The sequence below is a fragment of the Lupinus angustifolius genome, chromosome LG01 (assembly GCF_001865875.1).
Source record: "Lupinus angustifolius cultivar Tanjil chromosome LG01, LupAngTanjil_v1.0, whole genome shotgun sequence".
Classification (NCBI taxonomy): domain Eukaryota; kingdom Viridiplantae; phylum Streptophyta; class Magnoliopsida; order Fabales; family Fabaceae; genus Lupinus; species Lupinus angustifolius.
In genome coordinates, this window is record NC_032009.1 from 33670772 (window position 1) to 33694708 (window position 23937).

A 23937-nucleotide genomic window follows, 5' to 3' on the forward strand; every position below is an offset into this window, starting at 1 on the left:
ACAAGCTGGGGTGTATATATTAAGCAACCCAAGCTTGGAAGGAATAGAGGCAAAGTCCTTTGGTCCAAGAGCTTTAGTGAGGGCATCTGCTAACTGCAAATGGGTAGGCACATGCATTAGTTTAATTTTGCCACTTGCATATTGTTCTCTAACCGTGTGACAATCAATTTCAATATGTTTTGTGCGTTCATGGAAAACCGGGTTAGAGGCAATATGCAAGGCAAATTGATTATCACAGAATAATAAAGCAACTTTAGAGTAGGAGTGTTGTAAGTCTTCTAATAAGTAGATGAGCCATGTGATTTCAAAAGAGGTGAGTGTCATGGCTCTATATTCAGCTTCACGGGAACTTCGGGAAACAATTTTCTGTTTCTTGGATTTCCAAGAAATCAAAGAGCTTCCTAAGTATATACAATATCCAGAGATGGATCTTCTTGTGTCTGGGCAAGAAGCCTAGTCACTATCATTGTAGGCATGTAATTGAATAGAAGTATTAGTAGGAAAGAAAATGCCTAAACCAGGGGAGCTTTTAATGTATCTGAGAATTTTAAAAGCAGCTTGTTGGTGGAGAACACTTGGTTTGGACATAAATTGAGCTAACTGGTGAATAGAGAAAGTGAGATCAGGCCTAGTGTTTGTAAGGTAAATGAGTCTTCCAACTAATCTTCTATAGGCATTAGGGTCTGAACAATCTCCATTGTTGTCTTGATATAGGTGTGAACCTTGTATCATAGGTGTAGTTGAAGGCTTACAACCAAGAAACCCTGCATATGAAAGGATCTCTAAAGTATACTTCCTCTGGTTCATGGTGATGCCAGTGTGGTTTCTAGAGATCTCAAAGCCAAGGAAGAATTTTAAGTTGCCTAAATCTATGATTTTGAAAGCAGTGTCTAGCAGTTGTTTGAGATGATTGATCTCAATAAGATTGTTACCTGAGAGAATGATATCATCAACATAAACAAGCACAATAGTGAGAATAGTGTTAGATAACCAATGAACAAACAAAGAATGACCCCCTTACATTTCATATAGCCATGTTTGAGTAGAAAGGTGGATAACTTGGAGAACCATTGCCTACTAGCTTGTTTAAGGCCATACAGTGATTTTTCAAGTTTACAAACAAGATTAGGAGATGTTTGGAGGCCATGTGGTGGGGTCATGAAGACTGTTTCATTGAGATCTCCATGTAGAAAGGCATTGTTTACATTTAATTGCTTCAGGTGCCATTTGTGAATAGAAGCCAAGGCAATGAGAAGTCTCACTGTACTGATTTTGGCAACATGGGAGAAAGTATCAATATAATCAATCCCTTCTGTTTGAGTATACCCTTTAGCCACCAGCCTGGCCTTGTATCTTTCTACATTGCCATTGGGTTTGCATTTGATTTTAAAGACCCACTTGCATCCTATAGTGGTCTTATCTTTGGGCAGAGTGGTGAGAGTCCATGTATTTTTCAGTTGTAGAGCCTTTAACTCAGCATTGATGGCATTTCTCCAATGAGGATGTAAGATGGCTTGAGCATAGTTCTTAGGCTCAGTTTGAGTGCTGATGGAAATCACTCTATGTTTGTGTTGAGGTGCTAAATGTTCATAAGATGAATGGGATGAGATATGATATCTACAGGAGCCATAAGGGGTAGATTTTTTTAATAGAGCACAATGATAATCTTGAAGATAAGTGGGAGGTTTAGTGACTCTAAGGCTTCTTCTATTATTGCTATTACTGGAATCTGTAGGCTGGTTAGAAATGGCTTCATTATTGATGTCTGTAGGAATGGTTTCATAATGATCAATAGAATTAGGTTGTGGTTCATGATCAATAGGGGTTATATCAAATATCTATTCATAATGAGCCATAGGTAGATGAGACTCTATGGGACTATTCTCACCCTATTTATTAGGCTGAGTCTTATAAGGAAAAATGGTTTCATGAAAAATTGCATGCCTAGTAATCTGCAGGGCCCTAGTGGATAAGTTTAAAACAATAAAGCCTTTTGTACCATTCTTATATCCTAAGAATACACATTTAGCAAACCTAGGATCCAACTTAGTTCTAGATTGACTGATTGTACTAGCATATGAGAGACAACCAAACACCTTTAGGTGTTGTAAATTAGAATGTTTGTCATACAATATTTCAAAAGGAGATTTTTCATTCAGCATAGGTGTAGGCAAAAGATTAATAATGTGCACAGCAAGAATAATAGCATAAGACCAATATACCTTTGGTACCTGACTTTGAAAAAGGAGAGCTCTTGCTACATTCAATATGTGTTGGTGCTTCCTTTCCACAACTCCATTCCGTTGTGGTGTATAGGGACAACTGGTTTGATGTATGATTCCATTGCTGGAATAATAGGATTCCATCAAGAATTCTCTGCCATTATCTGTCCTTATTGTTTTGATTCTTTTGGAAAATTGATTCAAGTAATGTGACTAAATCTTGCAAAACATGTGATGTTTCAAATTTGTTCTTTAGCATAAAAATCCAAGTAAATATAGTGCTATCATCTACATTAGTAAGAAAATATCTATGTCCATGTATAGATGTAATAGAAAAAGGGCCCCAAATATTAGCATGTATTATATCAAAAACATGTAAAGATATGGTTTTACTGGTAGGGAATGGGAGTTTCTTCTGCTTTGCTTCATAACAAACATCACAAACATATTTCTTCTTAAAACTAATGAAAGGGAAAGTTTGTTTGAGTGTGCTCATACAATTTTCAGAAGTATGGCCTAGCCTAAAGTGCCATAAATCAATGTTATTTTCTTGAGTATAGCAGGAATTTGCTTTATGATGAAAGATAGTAGCCTTTAGCACATACAAACCCTTGATGGTCCTAGTTGTACCAATCATCTTCAAAGTACTCTTGTCCTGAATTTCACCACATGTTTTATTAAAGCAAACAATGCATGATAGAGTCATGGTGAGTTTAGGAATAGATAGGAGGTTATAGTTGAAACATGGTAGGTACAACACATTATGTAGAACTAAGTTTTGCAGTATGGGTATTGTCCCTGAAACTTATGTTGTTACTAAGTTACCATTAGGTAGTTTTATCCTTATTGGCTTTATTTTGTAATGCATATAATATAAGACTAAATTGGAGCATATGTGGTCAGTTGCTCCACTGTCCAATATCCAAGAATTATGAGTTGAAACAATTTTAGAGTTACCTGGTTCATCCATCACTTGGTTTGCAGAGATGACATTACTTACATTTCCCACATCATGATCTTCATGCTTTGACCCTATAGGATTGTTTTGTTGTAGATTGTTTTGTTGTAGCACGTTTAATAATCCTTGATATTGCTGCTGACTGAGACCAAAGATGGTTCCATCTTGATCACCTTTAGAGTTGCTTGCTTGGTGCAATTCCTTTTGTGCTTCTTCCTTCGAGGAGCTTGTGGTGACAGAATTGACTTGTTCATTCCTTGTAAACTGAAAATTGGCTAGAAATCCATGAAGCCTATAACAAACTTCAACTGTATGTCCACTCTTTTTACAATGAGAGCAATATTTTACTGGGCTTGAACCTTTGATCCAAGACCCTCTTCTAGGTGAGTTGGGTGGTCTTCTTCCTAGATTGGATCCTCTTCCTAGTGTTCCTCCCCTTTTCCAAGTCCCTGCAATTGTCGTAGCTTTTACATCCAAGTCTTGCCCATAGAGCTGAGTTTCATGTTGTATGATAACACCTTGCTTATGTTTGGTAAGGGATCCATGAGCATAATCTGGGATCTCACTCCTGCGTATGCATCATTTAATCCCTTTAGGAATCTGATGGTTTTGTCTTCTTCACAATTCTTCTTTGCTCCAATCTCATCTGTACAGATTGTTGGATCTACACAGTTGCATACGGGTAGAGGTCTAAGGTTATCAAGCTCATCCCAAATGGTCTTGATTTCTGTGAAATAATTGCTGATGGTTAGTTCTCCTTGTTTAAAGTTTGACAATGAATCTTGCAAATCACCAATTCTGAAGATATTCCCTTGTGAGAATCTTTGTCTTAATTCATCTCATACTTCATGTGCCTTCTTTATCCAAATGATACTTTGTGATATGGATGGAGAGACTGATCTATTGATCCATGATATAACCATGTTATTGGCTCTTCCCCAAGCTGGATAAATGGGATCTGTTTTGAGAGGCATTCGAATGGTTCCATCTATGAAAGGTAGCTTTTATTTCGTGCTAAGACTGACTTCCATGGCCCTTGCCCATTGGTGATAATTTTGTCCATTCAACATGGATGAGACAAGAGGAAGTGCTGGATTATCTGATGGATGAACATGGTATGGTAAGTTAATATCTATAAAGGAAGGTAAGTTTTGGATCGATGGTGTATTGGTTGAGGGAATCATGGTGGCCATTTGAATGTAGCAGAGCTCTTTTATAAAAAAAGCTCTGATACCATATTAAGAAGAGAAAATGATGATTGAACGAGAACTTATATTAGTTCTTGGAAGAGAAACTTGAAGGTTGAAGATGAAGAATGAAAGATATGAAACTTTGATTAATTTGGATGATTATGGAATTGAATCCTTTTCTCTTTCTTTACAAATGAAGAATGATGATGATTATATAGATCCTAACTAACTAACTAATATGCACACGTGATCAATAGAAACAAGAAGTTAAAGATCACATTTCTTGTTGTGCAAGCTATCTGCACTATGGTCATATTGTCCGTGCCCATGCTATGGCCAAGTAGCCTTGATCAGGCAGTCTCGGTCAGATGGCACATGTGGCCCATGTGCCTTGACTTCATTGTCCCAGTCAGATGGCACATGTGCCTTGTTGCTGTTACGGTCACAGGCCTTGGTGCCTTGGTCGTGTGTTTTGATGGTGGCCCAGTCATGCGCCTGAGCCTTGGACCTGTCTTGGTCATGCGCCTGAGCCTTGGTCCTATCTCGGTCATGCGCCCTAGAGGCCTTGGTTCTGTCTCGGTCATGCGTTTGAGCCTTGGTCCTGTCTCGGTCATGCGCCTTAGTCCTGTCTCGGTCAGGAGCCTTAGTGCTATGGTTGTCTCGGTCAGAATCAAACTTGTCTCGGTCAAGTTTTGAATTGCTTGGGTCAAGTTTTGAATTGCTTGGGTCAAGTTGTTTGCTTTGAGCAATCTCAATATTGCTTAATAAATACGTTTGATTTCAGCAACATACCTAATGCTTTAAATTGCCTATTAAACCCAATCTGGTAATCATGGAAATTGGAAAATTTATCAAAGTTAATATCTCCAATTATAGGTATGTTTGCCTCGTACTTAAGCATGAGTTTGATTGCTATATTTACCACCTAATCCAACGATTTAACAATAGGGTATATGTCCTAATAATAATTCACGTTGTTGATATATTATTTTATTTTATGATTTTCCTAATGTGTGCATTAAGTATATTTTAGTTTGCTAAATAAAGGCAGGTTTGGATTGAGAATTAAATACAATTATATTGACTATTTATTTTGGGTTACAAAATAAGTGATCTAATTACTGAAAATCATAAGACTTCTGAAACTGATGAGAATATGAGCTTAATAAGTGACTACTCAAACGGTTAGCCTATAGGCAATAATGAGAACACAATAAGTTAACGCATAAGAAATGATTATCGTCCACAAGACACCAAATCACAAATAGTTTTAGTTTCTTCCCATCTGAGAGAAAATGAAGATCCCAAAAGGAATTAAAGATTTGGTTGAGGAAGACTATCATACCAAAAACCTTTCAAAAAGTATATCAAAGGAGTATATCAGAGAACATGGATTCAGATCTGACATAGTATCATTGTTTTATATATGTGTGAGAATCATGATATTCAAGATCCTAGGATTGATATTTCACCAATCATCAAGAAATATCTAACAAGTATATCAGATCTAATTAAAGATTTGGTTGAGGAAGACTATCATACCAAAAACCTTTCAAAAAGTATATCAAAGGAGTATATCAGAGAACATGGATTCAGATCTGACATAGTATCATTGTTTTATATATGTGTGAGAATCATGATATTCAAGATCCTAGGATTGATATTTCACCAATCATCAAGAAATATCTAACAAGTGGTATCACAGCTTTAGATTCTGATTTTTATGATTCTCCCTTAAAGTTGTTTTCTCCCCAATTTTTGTATGAATCCTAATTTTTTAAATTTGAGGATTTTTATGCTTTAGCTATTGGTTATGGAAATTGGGTATTTAGGAATAATGAGAATAACTTTTATTTGCTTCCGCTTATTTGAACTATGAGTAATTTGTATTATGAATCATTGCAACATATGTTGAAGTATATATTCAGATCTGTGCATGAATATTGCATTAACTTTTATGACTCTGTTATGCAATATGTATATTATATGTGCACTAATGCCTTACTGTTGGACATTGACTTTTCCCACTTTGCGATTTTACAATTTGCTGATGTATATATACGGTGTATATGGGTTAAGTCGTGTTTTATCTTTTATACATATACAATATAGAATTCATGGCCTTGTATATATAATGTGAATTAAAATATACATATATAGATATGTAATTGTTTCCAACTTGAGATTGTTGTGATGTCTGAAATTACCGTTTAAAGTTAATATATATATATAATGATTATGATTAATGCTTAAAATTATATATTTTTTACTATGTTAGTATGAGAAAAGTGTACATATATAGTGTTACATATATGTTTTAAGATATGCATGATCATGTTCGATTTGGAATTTTTGATAATGATTTGCATATATCTTTTTTATGTTTTTACTCTGGATCTACTTTGTATTTGATTGAGATTGCATCAATTTTTATGTGTTGATATATATGTAATATATCTTTTTTGATTTGGAATTATATTATTGGATTAGATTTGTTAATCATAAAAGATATCAAATCTGAAGGTTTTAATTCCAAGATCATAATTTTTTATAATAGACTCATATTGTTTTCCTTTTGTAAAATAATTATTTTTGAATTAACAATATGTTGCCAAAGTAACCTCTATTGTGGAAATTGATTAAGATTATACAGATGAGTATGAGATTATTTATGCAAAAAAATTTCGGCCCAAAGGAAGACACAATTTGGCCAAATAATAACATACATGTGATGATAAATAAGTAACAATTATAAAGTTTTTTTTTTTCATGTGAATAATAGTCAGTCCAAAGAAAAGCTATTGTTTGACAGAATTAATTGTTAATATTTAATCATTACGTTGAGAGTACCACTTACAAATTAATTTCTCTGTCTCAAGACTAGAAACTGATGTTATGCTAGGTATCTTGTTATGAGTCTATTAAGTGAACATGTCTTGTTTTATATATATTATCTGACTTGTTTGTTTAAATGGTTGCAACACTTATAGTTTGTTGCATTGATTGGTGGTTGATTGCATTATTAAGTTATTGCTATTGTTGAAACATTATTTCTGTTTGGACGGCTTGCCCTGCCATGTTTAATCATGCATAAAATAGAAATAATTATGAAAATCCAATAGGACCACCAGTGGAATTCCAAACACATATCTTTCTGATGTGAATGATGCAATGCTACCAATAGGCTATAGTGGATATATGTATTTATATGTGGATATAAATAATGTATTTTTGGATTAAATGTTGAAGCAAACTCAACTAAATGATTTTTATTTTGGAAAATAAAGTTGTTTGACATTTTAAATGAACATATTAAACATGAAGTCACCAAAGTGACATCTTCTTTTATGAATTGTTCATAATAAATATCAAATGTTAGTACGTATATGTATTCATGCGAGTCTTAATTGTCCCAAAGGAATATTATTATTTGGTCAGGTTATATACACATGTGATTATTATAAATTTGCATATGTGAATGATAAATCAGTCCAAATAATGGTTTATTATTTGACATGCATTATGATCAATATTTGACCATGTATGTTTGCATTTTATGCGAATAGTGATCGGCCCAAAGGAAGATTTTTGACTCAAATTACAAACATACTTGTAGCAATAAATTTATGATAATCATATGGTTTTCCATGTGAAAAGTAAGTTGGTCCAAAGAAAGACTTATTGTTTGATTGGATTGATTATCAATGTTTGATTACTATATTGAGTGTACCACTCTCAAGTTAATATTTTTGTCCAAAAATTGAATATTAATATTGTGCTAGGTAACTCGTGATGTGCATCATCATCATCATTTGAATTTAAGTATTAAAGTTGAATGTTGGTTTAATTGCAAGAATGATTGCAATTTGTTTTGTTCTTTTACTAGTATTGCAAATATTTCTGCTCAATTTAAGAACATTTATTACTGGATGAGATGAACTTTAAGGTATATAAGGAAGCTGTAGAAATTATTCTCGTCTGTATGGATTTAGATCTGACACTTCAGATGGAGAAGCTCATTTCTACTCTGGAAATCCTCGATGACGTTAAAATTTGGAAATGAGAACACTCTAACCGAATGTGTCTAATGATCATTAAACGCTCTATTACAGAAGCGTTTTAGTGCTCTATTTTTTAGGGTCGGAGTGGAAGGAAGTTCCTTGAAGAAATAGAATCATACTTTGCCAAAAAATTAAAAGACGGAGACGAGTAGCCTTTTGGCTAAACTCATCTCCATTAAATATAAAGGCAAATGGAACATAAGAGAGTATGTTATGGAAATTTCTAATCTCACATAAAAAACTTAAGTCACTTAAGTTAGAGTTTGGTGATGACTTGCTCGTGCACTTGATTTTGATCTCACTTCGTGCACACTTTAGGCAATTCAAAGTGAGCTATAACACTGAGAATGACAAATGGTCTCTTAATGAGTTTATATCTCACTGTGTGCAATAGAGAGGTTGCAGAAAGATAAGACTGAAAGTGTTCATTTGATTATGAACTCTCAGAATAAGAAAAGAAAGAACAATAATGATGTTGTGAAAAGGCTATTTATGTTTTTCCTCAGAGAATGTGGAATTGTTCCGTAATACATTATGCCAGACAAACCTAGCATGAAGGGTGTTGTTGAGCGATGAAACCGAACTCTTAAGGATATGGTGAGAAGTGTGATTAGTCATTCTTCCTTACCAGAGTCTCTTTGGGGGAAGCTTTAAAGGCTACAGTTTAGATCCTTAATAGGATGTCAAGTAAAGCAGTTAATAAAAACTCATGAGCAATGGACTAATAAAAGACCAAGCTTAAAACACTTGCACATTTGAGTTTTCTAGCTGAGGTGCAATCTTATAGGTCGCATGAAAGGAAACTGGACTCAAGAATTGTTAGCTGCTATTTTGTTGGCTATGTTGAATGCTATCGGGACTATAATTTTATGATCCCACTTCAAGACTTTTTTGAGACGAGAAATGCAAGATTTCATGGGGAAGTTGATTTTGGGAAGGAAGAGAATATAAAGAATGTTGTCTTTGAGGAAGAACATGTCACTAATGATGAACAAGTTCTTATGCCTATTACCATTCAAGAAATTACTTCGATAATAGAAGATAATGTTCAGAATATTGTTCCTGACAATATTTCAGAACAAGACAACAATGAGGTTCTCCCTCAAGTCCCTATATAACAAATTCAACAACCTCAAGAAGTAGAAGTGTCATTAAGGAGATCCACTAGAGAGAGGAGAAGTGCAATTCGTGATGATTATATTATATTTCTTCAAGAACATGAGGATGACATCCGGTAAACAGAAGATGATCCATTGAACTTATGTCAAGCTGTGAAAAGTTCTAAATCTCAAAAGTGGATTGATGCCATGAAGAATGAGATGAAGTCTATGCATGATATTGACGTTTAGGATCTTGTCGAATTACCTGAAGGTGCGAAACCTATTGGTTGCAAATGGATATTTAAAACCAAGAGGAATTCGAAGGGTAATATTAACATATATAAAGCTCGTCTAGTAGCTAAAGGCTTTACTAAAAAAGAATGCATTGATTATAAATAAACCTTCTCTTCAGTATCTTCGAATGATTCTTTTAGAATAATATTGGCTCTAGTTGCTCATTTTGAATTAGAGCTACGTCAGATGGATGTTAAGACTGAGTTTCTAAATGGTGACATTAAACATTAAAGAAACGATCTATATGGTAGAACCAGAAAACTTTGTGTCAATTGGCTCAAAGTCAATGGTATGCAAATTAATGAAATCCATCTATGACCTTAAACAAGATTTTCGTCAATGGAATCACAAGTTTCATCAAGTTATTACCTCGTATGATTTTGAGGCAAATAAAATTGATGATTGTGTGTACCACGGATTTAGTGAGAGTAAATTTATATTCATAGTATTATATGTCATATTGCTTGAGAGCAGTGATATGAGACTATTGCATAAGACCAATAGATTTCTAAGAAGAATTTCGAAATGAAAAATCTTGGTGAAGTTTTTTTGTATTAGGTATTCATATACTAAGAGATCGTTCTCAAGGTATCCTACGATTGTCACAAGAAAGCTATATAGATAAAGTCCTAGATAGATTTGGCATGAAAGAAAGTAAACTAGGGGATACCTCTATAGTTAAGGGAGACAAGTTTAGTCTCGAACAATGCCCAAAAAGGACCTTGAAAGATACGAGATGCAAAAGATTCTTTATGCATCTACAATATATAATGTCTAATGTATGCTCAAGTTTGCACATGTATCGACATAGCCTTTGTCGTGGAAGTTTTGGGAATATATATATGAGCAATCCTGTAATGCATCACTAGAAGACAGTCAAACGTGTTATACGTTACTTAAAGAAAACAAAGGAGTACATACTCATTTATTGGATGTCTGAGAATTTAGAGATCATTGGGTGTCTAGATAACAGACATTCCATCTCTGGATATATGTTTATCTTGATTGAAGGTGCTATCTCTTGGAAGTCTGCTAAACAGATGCTCATAGCTCCTTCAACCATGGTTGCGGAGTTCATGGTTTGTTTTGAAACATCAGACCATGGCATATGGTTGCAGAAATTTTGTCACTGACTTACGTGTGGTTGATGGTACTAAAAGACCACCAATAATTTATTGTGGTAGTAAGTTCACGGTTCTTTACTCCAACAGTAATAGGAGTTCTATAGAGTCAAATTTTATTGACATCAAGTTTTTGGTCGTTAAAGAAATTGTTCAAAATAGACAAATTTTCATAGAATATATAGGGACAAATTTTATGCTAGTTGATCCACTGATTAAGGATTTGGTACCTAAAGTCTTTGATGAGCATATTTTTCATATGAGTATTGCTCCTTAGGATACCTTAGTTTAGTGAGAGTCTATATATTCTATGATTTACTTTGGACGTCATATATAGTTTTATGCATAATAAAATTGATGATTCATTGTTCTATTTTGAACTTGTGTATTATAACTATTGTGTTGTAATTAAGGACTTTGGATTGATCTCACTAAAGAATAAAGAAGGACCAGTTGAATATATATATGTTTAAGATCACATTGTATGAAATTTCCATGTCACTCATCCATATTTGATCTATGTCATTTAGTATATTGGTATGGTGATCACCGTGGTCAAGTCACATTTCAATGTGATGAAAGTCGCGATGGTTCCATAGTTGATATATGAGATGAACCAGATTGTATTAATGAGAAATTTAAATATAAATAGCATATAGAAGCACGCCTAAAGAATATGTGATATAATTGTTCCAGGAAAAATATGAAGGTCAAGTGGAGATTGTTAGAAATTCATAATTTCTAATTAAGATGATCATCATATATTTAATACAATTATATTGGCTATTTATTTTTGGGTTACAAAATAAGTAATCTAATTACTGACAAACCATAAGACTTCTGAAACTGACGAGAATATGAGCTTAATGAGTGGATATTCAAACGGTTGGCCTATAGGGATAATGGGAACCTTATAAGTTAACGCATAAGGAACGATTATTGTCCCCAAGACACCAAATCACAAATAGTTTTCACCTCTCCCCATCAGAGATAAAACGAATGTCCCAAAAGGAATTAAGGATTTGGTTGAGGAAGGTCATCATGCCAAAACTCTTTCAAAAGGTATATCAAAGGAGTAGATCAGAAAACATGGATTCATATATGTCATTGTATCATTCACAAGATGAGTATCTATATATATGGTAGTGACTGGATGTATCAAGAAGACCATTGTTTTATATATGTGAGAATCATAATATTCAAGATTTTAGAATTAGTATTTCACGAATTATCAGAAAATATCTAACATAGACATATTTGTATGTGCATTAATAAACAGATTTTTTTATTGCTGGTACTTCAATGTTTGAATAGTCGAAACATGAAACAAAATTGTTAGGCTTGGAAACATGAAACAAAATTGGTCATGCCCTTATAATGATGTTAATTGGTATGATACAACTACACAACACAGTCAACTAAATTAACTTTGGTCAAACACTCACTTCATGTCACATTGTCGCTTTATCCATTCTACTACCAAACCAATTCATATTCCCACATGTTGCTTGGGACAGAATGTAGTTATGTGGGTAAGAGAAAGAAAGTGGTATCCTTAGAACAACTACATCATCTAATAGATTAATACATCTTTTATTCTCATTTGAGTCACATTTATTATTTTATAATTTATTATATTTCTTTATAAATTTATAATAACTACTATTTTTATATAATAATAAATATTATTATTATTTTGGTCTATTCATAATTTATCATGTAGTTTTATATTTTACAATAAATATGATCATATATAAAAACAATCTAATGGGTTTCTAAAAAAAATGGATAAATTAGAAATAGGTTGGCCCAATACAATTCTAAATAGTTAGAAAAAAACATTTGTATCACTGTAATAATGATTACAAATCCCAAAATATACATTTTCTCATATCTCAAGTCAATCATATTCCATCAAATAATATACAAAATAATTTTTTGATTTTATAATTTTCCATTTGAATTATGTGATATTTTTAATTGAGTTAGGACACTATTGAGACACAAAAAAGGAAGATGTGAACTTCATTCCCACCGCATTTTGGTGTTGGCAATTGATTAACACATGCATAAAACTTATTTCGTGGATGGTACGTGACAACTTAAAGAATAGTTTCATTCCACCATTTTAAATAATTTATACTTGTTTAAATGCTTTTCCTTTTTTAAGTTAGTTTTGGTCTAAAATTAAACTCAATTATTTTAGTCTGACATTAGCATATGCCATGTAACGGAATGCATTAACTGTCCAAGCCTCAGTAACTGAGAATATGAGCTATAATATTTACATAACATTACACATCAAACATCACTAAGACAGATAATATTCACTGACCTTGCATAGGGTATACCAGAGGCTGATCTCTTTAGGGCTGGTGGGCGCAACTACCCCTCCTGAATTTAAAAAAAAAATTAATATTTTTTTGATAAATTGTTTTAATATATTTACTTTACATAATATTTTAAAATATTTATTTACTATATGAGTGTTTAAATTAAAACTCAATTTATCAATTTGGACAACACACATGATTCACAAATAATTCGATTATTCTATTTACATTGTAATACAAAGTCATACAATATTTTAAGCATGTAGTAACTGTAAAAAAAATTTATCATTGCACTTTTGAGAGAGTGTTTTTGAATGTGTTTTTATTATCAAAAAATTTGTTAACTGGTTCTCCTCATCACTCATGAATTCATATAGTGTTTGTAAGTTATTTTCAACAATATTTTCTTGATGTAATATTATTATTTCTTCAATTGATAATTTAAAATTACAATATCATTACTCTATATTGGAGTGCAGTTATAGACATTAATGATATATTCTGAATTTTTGTTATACTATATACTGATTCAATCATTAATCAAGATGAATTTCTTATTAGTAATGTGGCGATTTATATGGAAAAATAAAATAACTGAAACTTTTACACATGACTCAGTAATTGATGAGTTTAAATCTTTAAAAGTTCAAAAAATGGCATTTCAAATGAATGTATATTTTTCTTTAACATCTTCGGTTGTAAATTAATGTTATTTAGAATTAATCAAGATGAATTTCTTATTGGTAATGCGACTATTTATATGGAAAAATGAAATAACTAAAACTTTTACCCATGATTCAATAATCGATGAGTTTAAGTCTTTAAAAGTCGGAAAAGTGACATTTTAAATTAATGTATATTTTTCTTTAACATCTTTAGTTGTAAACTAATGTTATTTAGAATTAAGAGCAAATATTTATTTTAGTTCCTCATATTTTTTGACTTTATCAAAATAATCCCCCAAAATTTCAAATGTGGATCAAATTAGTTAATTTTAGGGTCAATTAGTCTCTATTTGTTGTAAAACATGCTAAAAATGACAAATTTGACGTACTTTTGAAATTTGTGACGATTTTGAATTCTTAAATTTTTTAGGGACTAAACTAGCAAGGTCGAAAAACATTTAGCAACTTAAATGAATATTCACTATAGAACTAATATTTTCTTTTGAAACTTTAAAACAATTATATATATTTATTTTTTTATTGTTAATCAAATAATTATAATCTTAAATTATAATTAAATATTATTGCTCCCTCTAAACTTTAGAGCAAGATCCACCAACAGGGTATACCTTACCTAATCAAGTTTTTTTGTAATAATAAAAACTTGAGTAAATTACACTAACGCTCCTGAGTTTTAGCAAAATCACACAAACCACCCATCACTTTTCTACACCTACACAAACCCCTAATTTTTATACTTTCATTACACTGACTACCCTTGTATGAGAAATAAGTGTAATTTTTGAACAAAAAATGTTATAAATGCAATTAAGTTAAACAAAACATGGTATAATATAAAGGCAAGTCCAAATGATATATGAATTGATACCTCTTTATTATTTTTGGTTCATCAAAATATAGTATAAGAGCGATTTAAACAATATCTCTTTAGATATTGTACATTATTTGGATGTTTCCTCACAGTATAACATCTTTTATTTAACTTAATTGCATTTATCATATTTTCTGTTTAAAATATGACACTTATTTCTCATACAATGATGGTTAGTGTAATGAAAGTATAAAAACTATGAGAGGTTTGTATAGGTGTAAAAAAGTGAGAGGTAATTTATATAATTTCACTAAAACTCAGCAATAAAGAAAACTTGGTTAGTATAATTAACTCTAAAAACTTTATTACATCTTTCTCATACCATTAAGCATTGGTTCTTACTTCTTCCATACAGGGCAATAAAGAAATTCACTTGACATGGCTCCCTATGATTTCTTGTCACTCTTCAACTAAGATATGATACAAGAAGCAAATATAAATGAAACTGACACCAACCTAAATACTATACAAAGCCCTAAATAATACAAAAACAGCATAAGATTATCATATATCTTACTGGCCTTTGAATCACATATTTAAATCTTCACTAGTAGAGCCGTTCTATAATAAATTGCCGAGGTTAAGCAATTCCCATTTGTGATACACTCAACTCCCACAAGCCAGACACTCTTCTCGGTTTGTCAAAGAACACACCATTTGTGCCATCTTGGTACCATCATCTTCCTCCAACACCTTAGGTTTTTCCTGCAATCGCAACAGAAATATTTAGTATCAGAATGTGCAAATCTCATGAATGGAAATATTGATCAAATATTTTTTTTTACTTTGAGGGCAGAGGTATCGACAGTGAACTTGATAGCATCAGCTGCAGCTCGTGTTCGGAGATAATACATCCCAGTCTTCAGACCCTTCAAGACAATAGAAATCAATCCACGTCAATTATAAAACAGTATATACCCTTTCCTAGAAACCAGTATATCTAAAAAAGACCAGCTCTGGAAAAATAATCATATTCTGAACACCAAAATACATCCTACTAATGCACAGAAAATAAGAGACAATATGCATAAAATTCAATAAGTTTGACATTTTCAACTGGCCCCGATTAAAAAGCTTCATACCTTGGACCATGCATAGAAATGCAAGGAAGTCAATTTTCCAAAGTTGGGCTGCTCAATGTGAATATTTAAGCTTTGACTCTGATCTATGTAGCATCCTCGATCAACAGCCATATCAACTAATGTTTTTTGCTTGATCTCCCAAACAGTTCTGATCATTTTAATCTGAGTTAGTATAAATGTATTAAATCCAAGTTTGGAGTAAAAAATAATAGTGCTCATACTTGTATATAGCTTTCAAGTCATGAGGTATCTCTGGTATTTTCTGGACAGAACCATTCTCATAGATAATGTTGTTCTTGACTGCAGGAGACCAGAGTCCCATTTCAGTCAAGTCATTAAGAAGATGCTTGTTCACAACAACAAATTCACCACTGAAAGACAGACAGTTACTCAGTTAACAAGCAAGATATGGCAATGACATGCGAAGACAAATAACATGGAATGGCAAGCAAACCTTAGAACTCTTCGATTGTATATATTAGAAGTATAAGGCTCAAAACACTCATTATTGCCAAGAATCTGGCTAGTAGATGCAGTTGGCATAGGGGCAACAAGAAGTGAATTTCTCACACCATTCTTTGATATCATCTCCCGAAGTGAGTCCCAATCCCAACGACTGGAGGGTGTCACACCCCACATGTCTGGCTGCAGAATTCCCTGCACAATACAATAAAACACCTAAGCCACTAGAAACATATTTGATTCTTCAAAATTCCAATTTTAGGGATAAAAATAAAACTGAACATGCAAGTGCAATTATGTAACTATATCTATGTTCCTCAAAATGACATACCTTGCTTACAGGACTTCCACTATATGTTTCATACGGACCTTCTTTGGCAGCCAATTCACAAGAAGATTTGAGAGCATGATAGTATATAGTTTCAAATATCTCCTTGTTTAGCTGTTGAGCCTGCACTCCATATCCAAGTAAACTATCAAATTGGAGAACATATCTCTTAAACTGTTGACGAACTAACAGTTCTAGAAACACCGTTTACCTCTGGTGAGTCGAATGCCATGCCAAGTAGTATGAAGGTATCAGCAAGACCCTGAACTCCAATACCAATGGGTCTATGCCTTAAGTTTGACCTTCTTGCATTGTCAACTGGGTAGTAATTAACATCAATTATTTTATTAAGGTTTGTTGTCACCGTTGCAGTAACCTATAAGTAATCACAAACAGCCATTAGAGGTCTAGCCATATAATAATTATGTCAAATTGTGGGTGCATGGATACACATCAAAAACATACATAACATTATTATCATATACGGTAAAATCTTAACAATAAACCATACCTCTCCTAGTTTATCAAAATCAAAATATCTGTTTTTGGAACCTCGGCTGCCAACAAGCTTAGATAGATGGGACTCCAAGGGCACACCCTGTAATAAGAAGAATAACAGTCCACATCAGTATGAATAAAATGGTCTACAAATCAAATAAACATGAACCTAGCATATGAGGTATGATAGAGACGTGCCACCTTGTCTTTAACATAACGTGGCAGTGCAATTGATGCCAGGTTGCACACAGCCGTTTCTGTCGGACTTGTATACTCAATTATCTCAGTGCACAAGTTTGATGACTTAATTGTGCCAAGATTCTGCTGGTTGCTTTTCCTGTTGCAAGAGTCCTGGGATATAGAAAAATATAAATACAAAATCCATTGAAAAAACAGACTCGGAAAGCCAAATATGACTTCGTAAACAACCTTAAAAAGCATGTAAGGGGTTCCAGTTTCCATCTGGGACTTCAGAATTTCAAACCAGATATTTTGTGCCTCTACCACCTTCTTTGCTTTTCCCTGCGTACATATGCATTCGGTTAAGAAAATGCAAGGCAATATTCAGCATCACAAAAGGCAGATTCTGAAACATGCAAAATAAGTCTACATGTCAAAAATGAACTTACCTCTCTTTCATACCGAATGTACAGCTTCTCAAATTCTTCACCCCAACAATCTGCCAAACCTGGTGCTTCATTGGGGCAAAACAAAGACCATTTTCCATTACTCTGAACCCTTTCCATAAAGAGATCAGGCACCCAAAGGGCATAAAACAAATCTCGAGCACGATGCTCTTCCTGCAAAGAGAGCACCAACATATAGTGATATTCAATAAAACAATTCTTCACCCAGCATAGAATAAGATCTGAGGTCATAATCATATAGGGATTGCAGAAAATTATTACCACTTAAGTTCAGGCAATCATACCTTTCCATGATTTTTTCTTAAATCCAAGAACTCGAAGATATCAGCATGCCATGGCTCCAAGTACACAGCAAATGCACCTTTAGGAAAATATTTGTAACATACAATTTAGAAATATTCACCAATTTTGGGGTTTGTGGATAGGTATAAATGGCTTTACCTTTCCTCTTGCCTCCACCCTGATCAACATAGCGGGCAGTATCATTGAACACACGCAGCATTGGAACAATACCATTGGATGTCCCATTAGTTCCACGAATGTAACTCCCTGTGGCACGAATGTTGTGAACAGAAACACCAATTCCTCCAGCTGATTTGCTGATTGCAGCACACTCCTTCAAAGTATCATATATTCCCTCTATACTATCATCTTTCATACACACAAGGAAGCAACTACTCAACTGTCAAAGCACATAAAGAAACAAACCTAAACATTAATCTTACAAGCATAAAAGAAACAAATCAAATCTTGGGCTCAATAAAAGAAAAGGGGTGAAAGATATGGAGCATAACGAGTAACCATACCTGAGGCCTAGGTGTTCCGGCATTGAATAGAGTAGGAGATGCATGAGTGAACCATCTCTGAGACATTAGGTGGTAAGTTTTGACAGCAGAATCAATGTCATCCTTGTGAATTCCAACAGAAACCCTCATCAACATGTGCTGAGGTCTTTCAACAACTTTTCCTTCAACCTTCAACAGGTAGGACCTCTCAAGGGTTTTGAAACCAAAGTAATCATAGTCAAAGTCCCTATCATATATGATCTCACTGTCCAACCGAGCAGCATTCTGAAACCAAACAGAAAATAATAAAAAGTGAAATTCGCAACATCATACATAAAGAACGACAAATCAAAACATGAAGCATCTCATTTTCAAATCACATACCAAAAAAAACATAAAATATATAAAAGAAAGTAAATCTTCTGAAACATTGATCATATGTCAACTAATTCATTACAGTGTACTCCAAATTTCAAATATAAGTGGCATATGACAAGATATTCAAATCTATCAACCATTTATATCGTGGTTCAAGTTAATCTTGTAGTTACATTGCATTGACCACAATTGCAACAAAATGAAATCGACGAAACCACAATTATAGTAACAATGCAGTTACGAAGAAACCAAAATTACAATATTGCAAGCTAAATTGCAATTGAGGCCACAATTTATAGTCCCAATACCTATAATTAGAAATTCACAATGAATAAGAGAGATTAACAAATCAGGACCAAGTTTAAGCAAAGGCATACCTTCATGATAATTTCATAGACATCATCAGCAATCAGAGGAGCCTTCAACCCCGATCTCTCATTAAAATGGTCGTACATGATCTTAATCCTAAAAACATCAAATTTTCACTACAGTAAACACCAAATCATCTAACCAGAACAAATCAAATACATAAAATACTTTCCATCACACTTACGTATCTGAGAACGACTTCCTCGTGTTCTTATGCAGATTTGAAACAGCAATCCTAGCAGCCAACTGCAACATCACACACAAAACACATCAAATCATATCACACAAACCTTCATTCCTTCGATTTCAACAATCAAACACAAAACGAGCCATGTAACATAAACAAAAGTTAAATTGAACTAACAGAAGCATAATCAGGGTGGTTGGTGGTCATGGCAGCGGCAGTTTCAGCTGCCAATTCATCAAGCTGGCTAGTTGTGACGCCTTTATAAACACCGGCGCAAACTTTCTGCGCCACCAGAACCGGATCACAATGTTCGGTACTCAAACCATAACTTAACTTCTTCAGCCGCGCGGTGATCTTGTCAAAATGCACTGTCTCTTGTCTCCCATCCCTCTTCACCACGTACATTTTTTTCTTCTGTTTTGAGTGGGGAATTTCTTCAAACAGTTTTGGAGCACAACACAAAATGAGATGATAGTGGTGTTAATATATAAGAGGGTGTAGAGAGTTGGTGGGGTCTGGGAAAATTAAGGATGTGTTTTTTGGATGAGTGATAAGGCTTTGTTTCCCTCTCAAAATTTGAAAAATTCCCGCGTGATTTTGCACTGGAATCTTGAAATTGGAAGCTTAAAATGGAGGGAGCTTTTCTCTTATGAGTGGCCAACTGTAAGACTTTACTGTGGGCTTTGTATGATGGATTTTGATTGTAGACACGTGAGACCACTTTTTTTCGGGTACATATCTCTTATCCACACTTTGTACCACTTCATCTCATGAACATGTGATCAGTCAGACAAAATATATTTAAATTAAAATTTAATTATTAAATATTTTTTTAACCAATCATAAAATGACAGAAAGTGTGGTGTGCTCCAGTTTTTTTTCTTGCTCTATGGGTGAAAACTCCTTCCAAGTTGAATGGTTGACATTCTAATTTATTTCAATTCACTGTGATCTTAAATAAGTGATTAACTTTTTATTGGTACAAGACAATTTTAAGAACAGAAAAAGGAATGAGTTGATGCACATATTTTACATGTTAGTTATTTATTTTAAGAAAATGGTTTATTTGGTATCATATTACATAAAAGTGTGATACTTGTATTTGACATCATGAGACAATTGTGATACTTTCATTTGATATTGTATGACTCAGAAGTGTTTAATATTATGAAAATGGTTTAAACTTTAAATTATAATATGGACTTTTAGAATGGAATTGTTGTACTCTTATACTCAAATAAAATTAACATCATATAAAATTGTTATAATAATTATGATATTTTCTAGTTGATATCATAAAACTCAAAAGTGTCCGAGAGCATAATTTAACACTAGATAAATGATTTAAACAAACATGTAAAATAGAATTATAATGAATTGTACTCTATACATCTAATAAGACAATTGTGAAACTCTTAACATGTGCCACAAGTAATTGGTTAATTTATAAATCATATAAGTTCATGTTAGATAATACAACTTGTAGGAGAAATTTACTGGAAATATATTATTATCCAGAACAGTTGGATTTGTGGACCAAAATTTGGGTGGATATGAGTGAAAGCTTCTTCAGCGAAACATTTCTTCTTATCATCCTTTGATTGTTGTGCACTTCTACTCACATAGGGACAATGGGTGGGTAATTTTAGCCTGGATTCTTGGGTATTCTCAATTTTTTATTTACTTGTGCGATTAGTTGTTAAATATATTAGGTTTCGTGTTCATATTTTTAATTTATTTTTTTATTTCATTGATTTTCCTCGTTTTTTGAGCTTTTTTTTTTATTTTGGACAATCTTAAATTTTATTTTTAGCCTTGTTTACTCATGAATTATTAGAGAGATGAGTATTGATGTTAACAAATATATTTTGACAAAAAAACTTAGGAGATAATGGTTATGATGTGGATAAAATATTTGAATTACATTTTAACTTTTGAGTATTAAAATTGATATAAAAAAATCTAACACACAACTCCATATCCCAAACAAAATGAAGGAAGGAAAAATATGTGGAGATAGGGAAAATGAAATAGACCTTTTTATCATTTGGCTATAAAATAGGAAGAGGTGCACATATGAGTTCCATAACAAAATGATTTATTTTCTCAAGTGACAGAATGCCGATTTTCCCCAAAGAGATTAAGAGTATTGTTGCTGATTATTTATCACTAACATTCCCCCGCAAGTTGGACGATTGGTAGAGTATATGCAACTTGGACATGAGATAGTCGAAATTTGTGCGCGGTAGCGGTTTGGTTAGAACATCGACCAATTGATCTTTCGTGGACACATAGGAGACGCAAAAATCACCCTGATGGACTTGTTCTATGACAAAGTGATAAGCAAGGGCAATATGTTTCATGCGAGAGTGAAAAATTGGATTTGCACTAAGGTTTGTGGCTCCTAGATTGTCACAATAGATGACCGGTTGTGTGGTGATGGCATGCCTAAGTTCACCAAAAAGGGAGATCACCCATAGCATTTCAGCAGCAGTTTCCGCAAGGGTCTTATACTCGGATTCGGTGGATGACCGAGCCACTGACATTTGCTTGCGGGAACTCTAGGAGATTGGTGTGCAATCAAGATAAAGCATATAGCTTGTGGTCGACACATAGTCGCCTGTATCACCTGCCCAATCAGCATTAGGGTAGGCATGGAAAACTAAGGGAAATGAGGCAGATATATGAATGCCATGAGTTGTCGTCCCAACCAAACAACGAAGGACCCACTTGAGAGCAGACTAGTGCACTGTCGTCGGAGTTTGCATGAATTGAGATAATTTATTGGTAGCAAAGGCGACGTTTGGTTGGGTTATACTGAGATACTGAGACTCCCTAAAAGTTGACAGTATTCAGTAGGTGAAGGTAATGGGGTGCCACTGGCACGAACAAGACGAACAAATGCACAAAGCGGGGTTGATGTAGGTTTGGTGTCAGCTATACCAGCCTAAACAAGCAAGTCTTGTACATACTTTCTTTGTGTAAGGAACAGACTGTCAAGAGACTTTAAGACCTCAACGCCAAGGAAATAATTGAGGGTGCCTAGATATTTCAAAGAGAACTTAGTAGTAAGCTGGGAAATGAGTGTGGAGACTGCATCAGGTGAGATACTTGTGACAATAATATCATCGACATAGACTAACAAGTATAATATGGTTATTCCATGTCAAAAAATAAATAAGGAGGCATCAGCAATCGAGTTCGTAAAGCCTATGGATAGTAGGAAAGTACGAAGCTCATTATAACAAGCACACAATGCCTTTTTAAGGCCATACAATGCTTTGCGGAGATGGAAAACATGGGTGGGATGTGCCTTATCAACAAACCTTAGCGGTTGAATTAGGAAGATTTTCTCAGAAAGAGAACCACGTAAGAAAGCATTGTTGTTGTCGAGTTGTCGAAGAGGCCAACCACGATTAACAACAAGAGTGAGAATAACTCGAACTATTATAGGATTGACAACAAGACTGAATGTTTCACTGAAATCCCATCCAGGTCATTGGTGAAATCTTTTTGCGACTAGGCGAGCTTTATAACGATCAATAGAAATATCAAGGAGGTGCTTGATGCGAAAAATCCATTTACAACCAACAATATTATGACCAATGGAGGAGGGAGCGAGGTCCCAAGTATGGTTGTTGCGAAGGGTATCATTCATGGTAGCCCGCTAGTTAGGATCCCGAAGAGCTTGGGTGCTGGTGGAGGGTTCGGGTGGTTGTTGGGTGGCGGTGAGGTGTAGGTTAAGTTTGGAGGTGGGCTTGGTTATATTATTTTTGGACCTGGTGACTATGCCAGTAGGTATAGGTGGAGGTGGGTTGGAAACTAGAGGTGGCCCTAGTGAATTTGGAGGTGGGACTGTAGTATGAAATATGACAGGAGATTGAGGTGGATTTGAGTTAGAGCTAGATGGGATTGTAGTGGATTGGGTCGGTATCAAAGTGGGGGAGGTGTGGGTTATGGGGATAGTGAAGTCAGTCCGCGTGGATTCAGATGTGGGCGGTGAAGGTTGTATGTACACGTTGGAGAAAAGGAAGTTTGTTTCAACAAACCGAACATGACGAGACACGTAGATGCTGCCTATTGAGGGATCAAGACAGTGGTAAGCATTCTGATCAGTTGCATAACCTACAAAAACACACATCGTAGATCTTGCAGCAAGTTTATGATTAGTATATGGTTAAAGCCAAAGAAAGCACAAACATCCAAAACTCTTAAGCTTTTGATAATTTGGGGTTGTGCTTATGAGTTTGAAAAGGGCGATTGATAGGCAAGTATTGGCGTGGGCAGGCGATTTATGAGATATGCAGTAGTTGTCATTGCATAGGGCCAATATTTGAGGGGTACACCAGAGTGTGTTAAGAGAGA

The 23937-nt window shown here is 34.1% G+C and overlaps 1 protein-coding gene across 1 annotated transcript; it reads right to left on the reverse strand.

The window, feature by feature from the left end:
- On the reverse strand, positions 15125–20239 carry LOC109361590 (ribonucleoside-diphosphate reductase large subunit). Its single transcript, XM_019607093.1, has 17 exons — positions 19750–20239; positions 19570–19631; positions 19394–19481; positions 18660–18923; positions 18295–18535; positions 18138–18214; positions 17836–18006; positions 17636–17728; positions 17408–17557; positions 17220–17306; positions 16920–17084; positions 16712–16831; positions 16373–16575; positions 16140–16289; positions 15919–16066; positions 15622–15705; positions 15125–15541 (listed from the first exon to the last, which is right to left on the reverse strand). Exons 1-17 carry the CDS (start codon positions 19975–19977, stop codon positions 15443–15445), a joined length of 2430 nt encoding a protein of 809 aa, XP_019462638.1. The 5' UTR covers positions 19978–20239; the 3' UTR covers positions 15125–15442.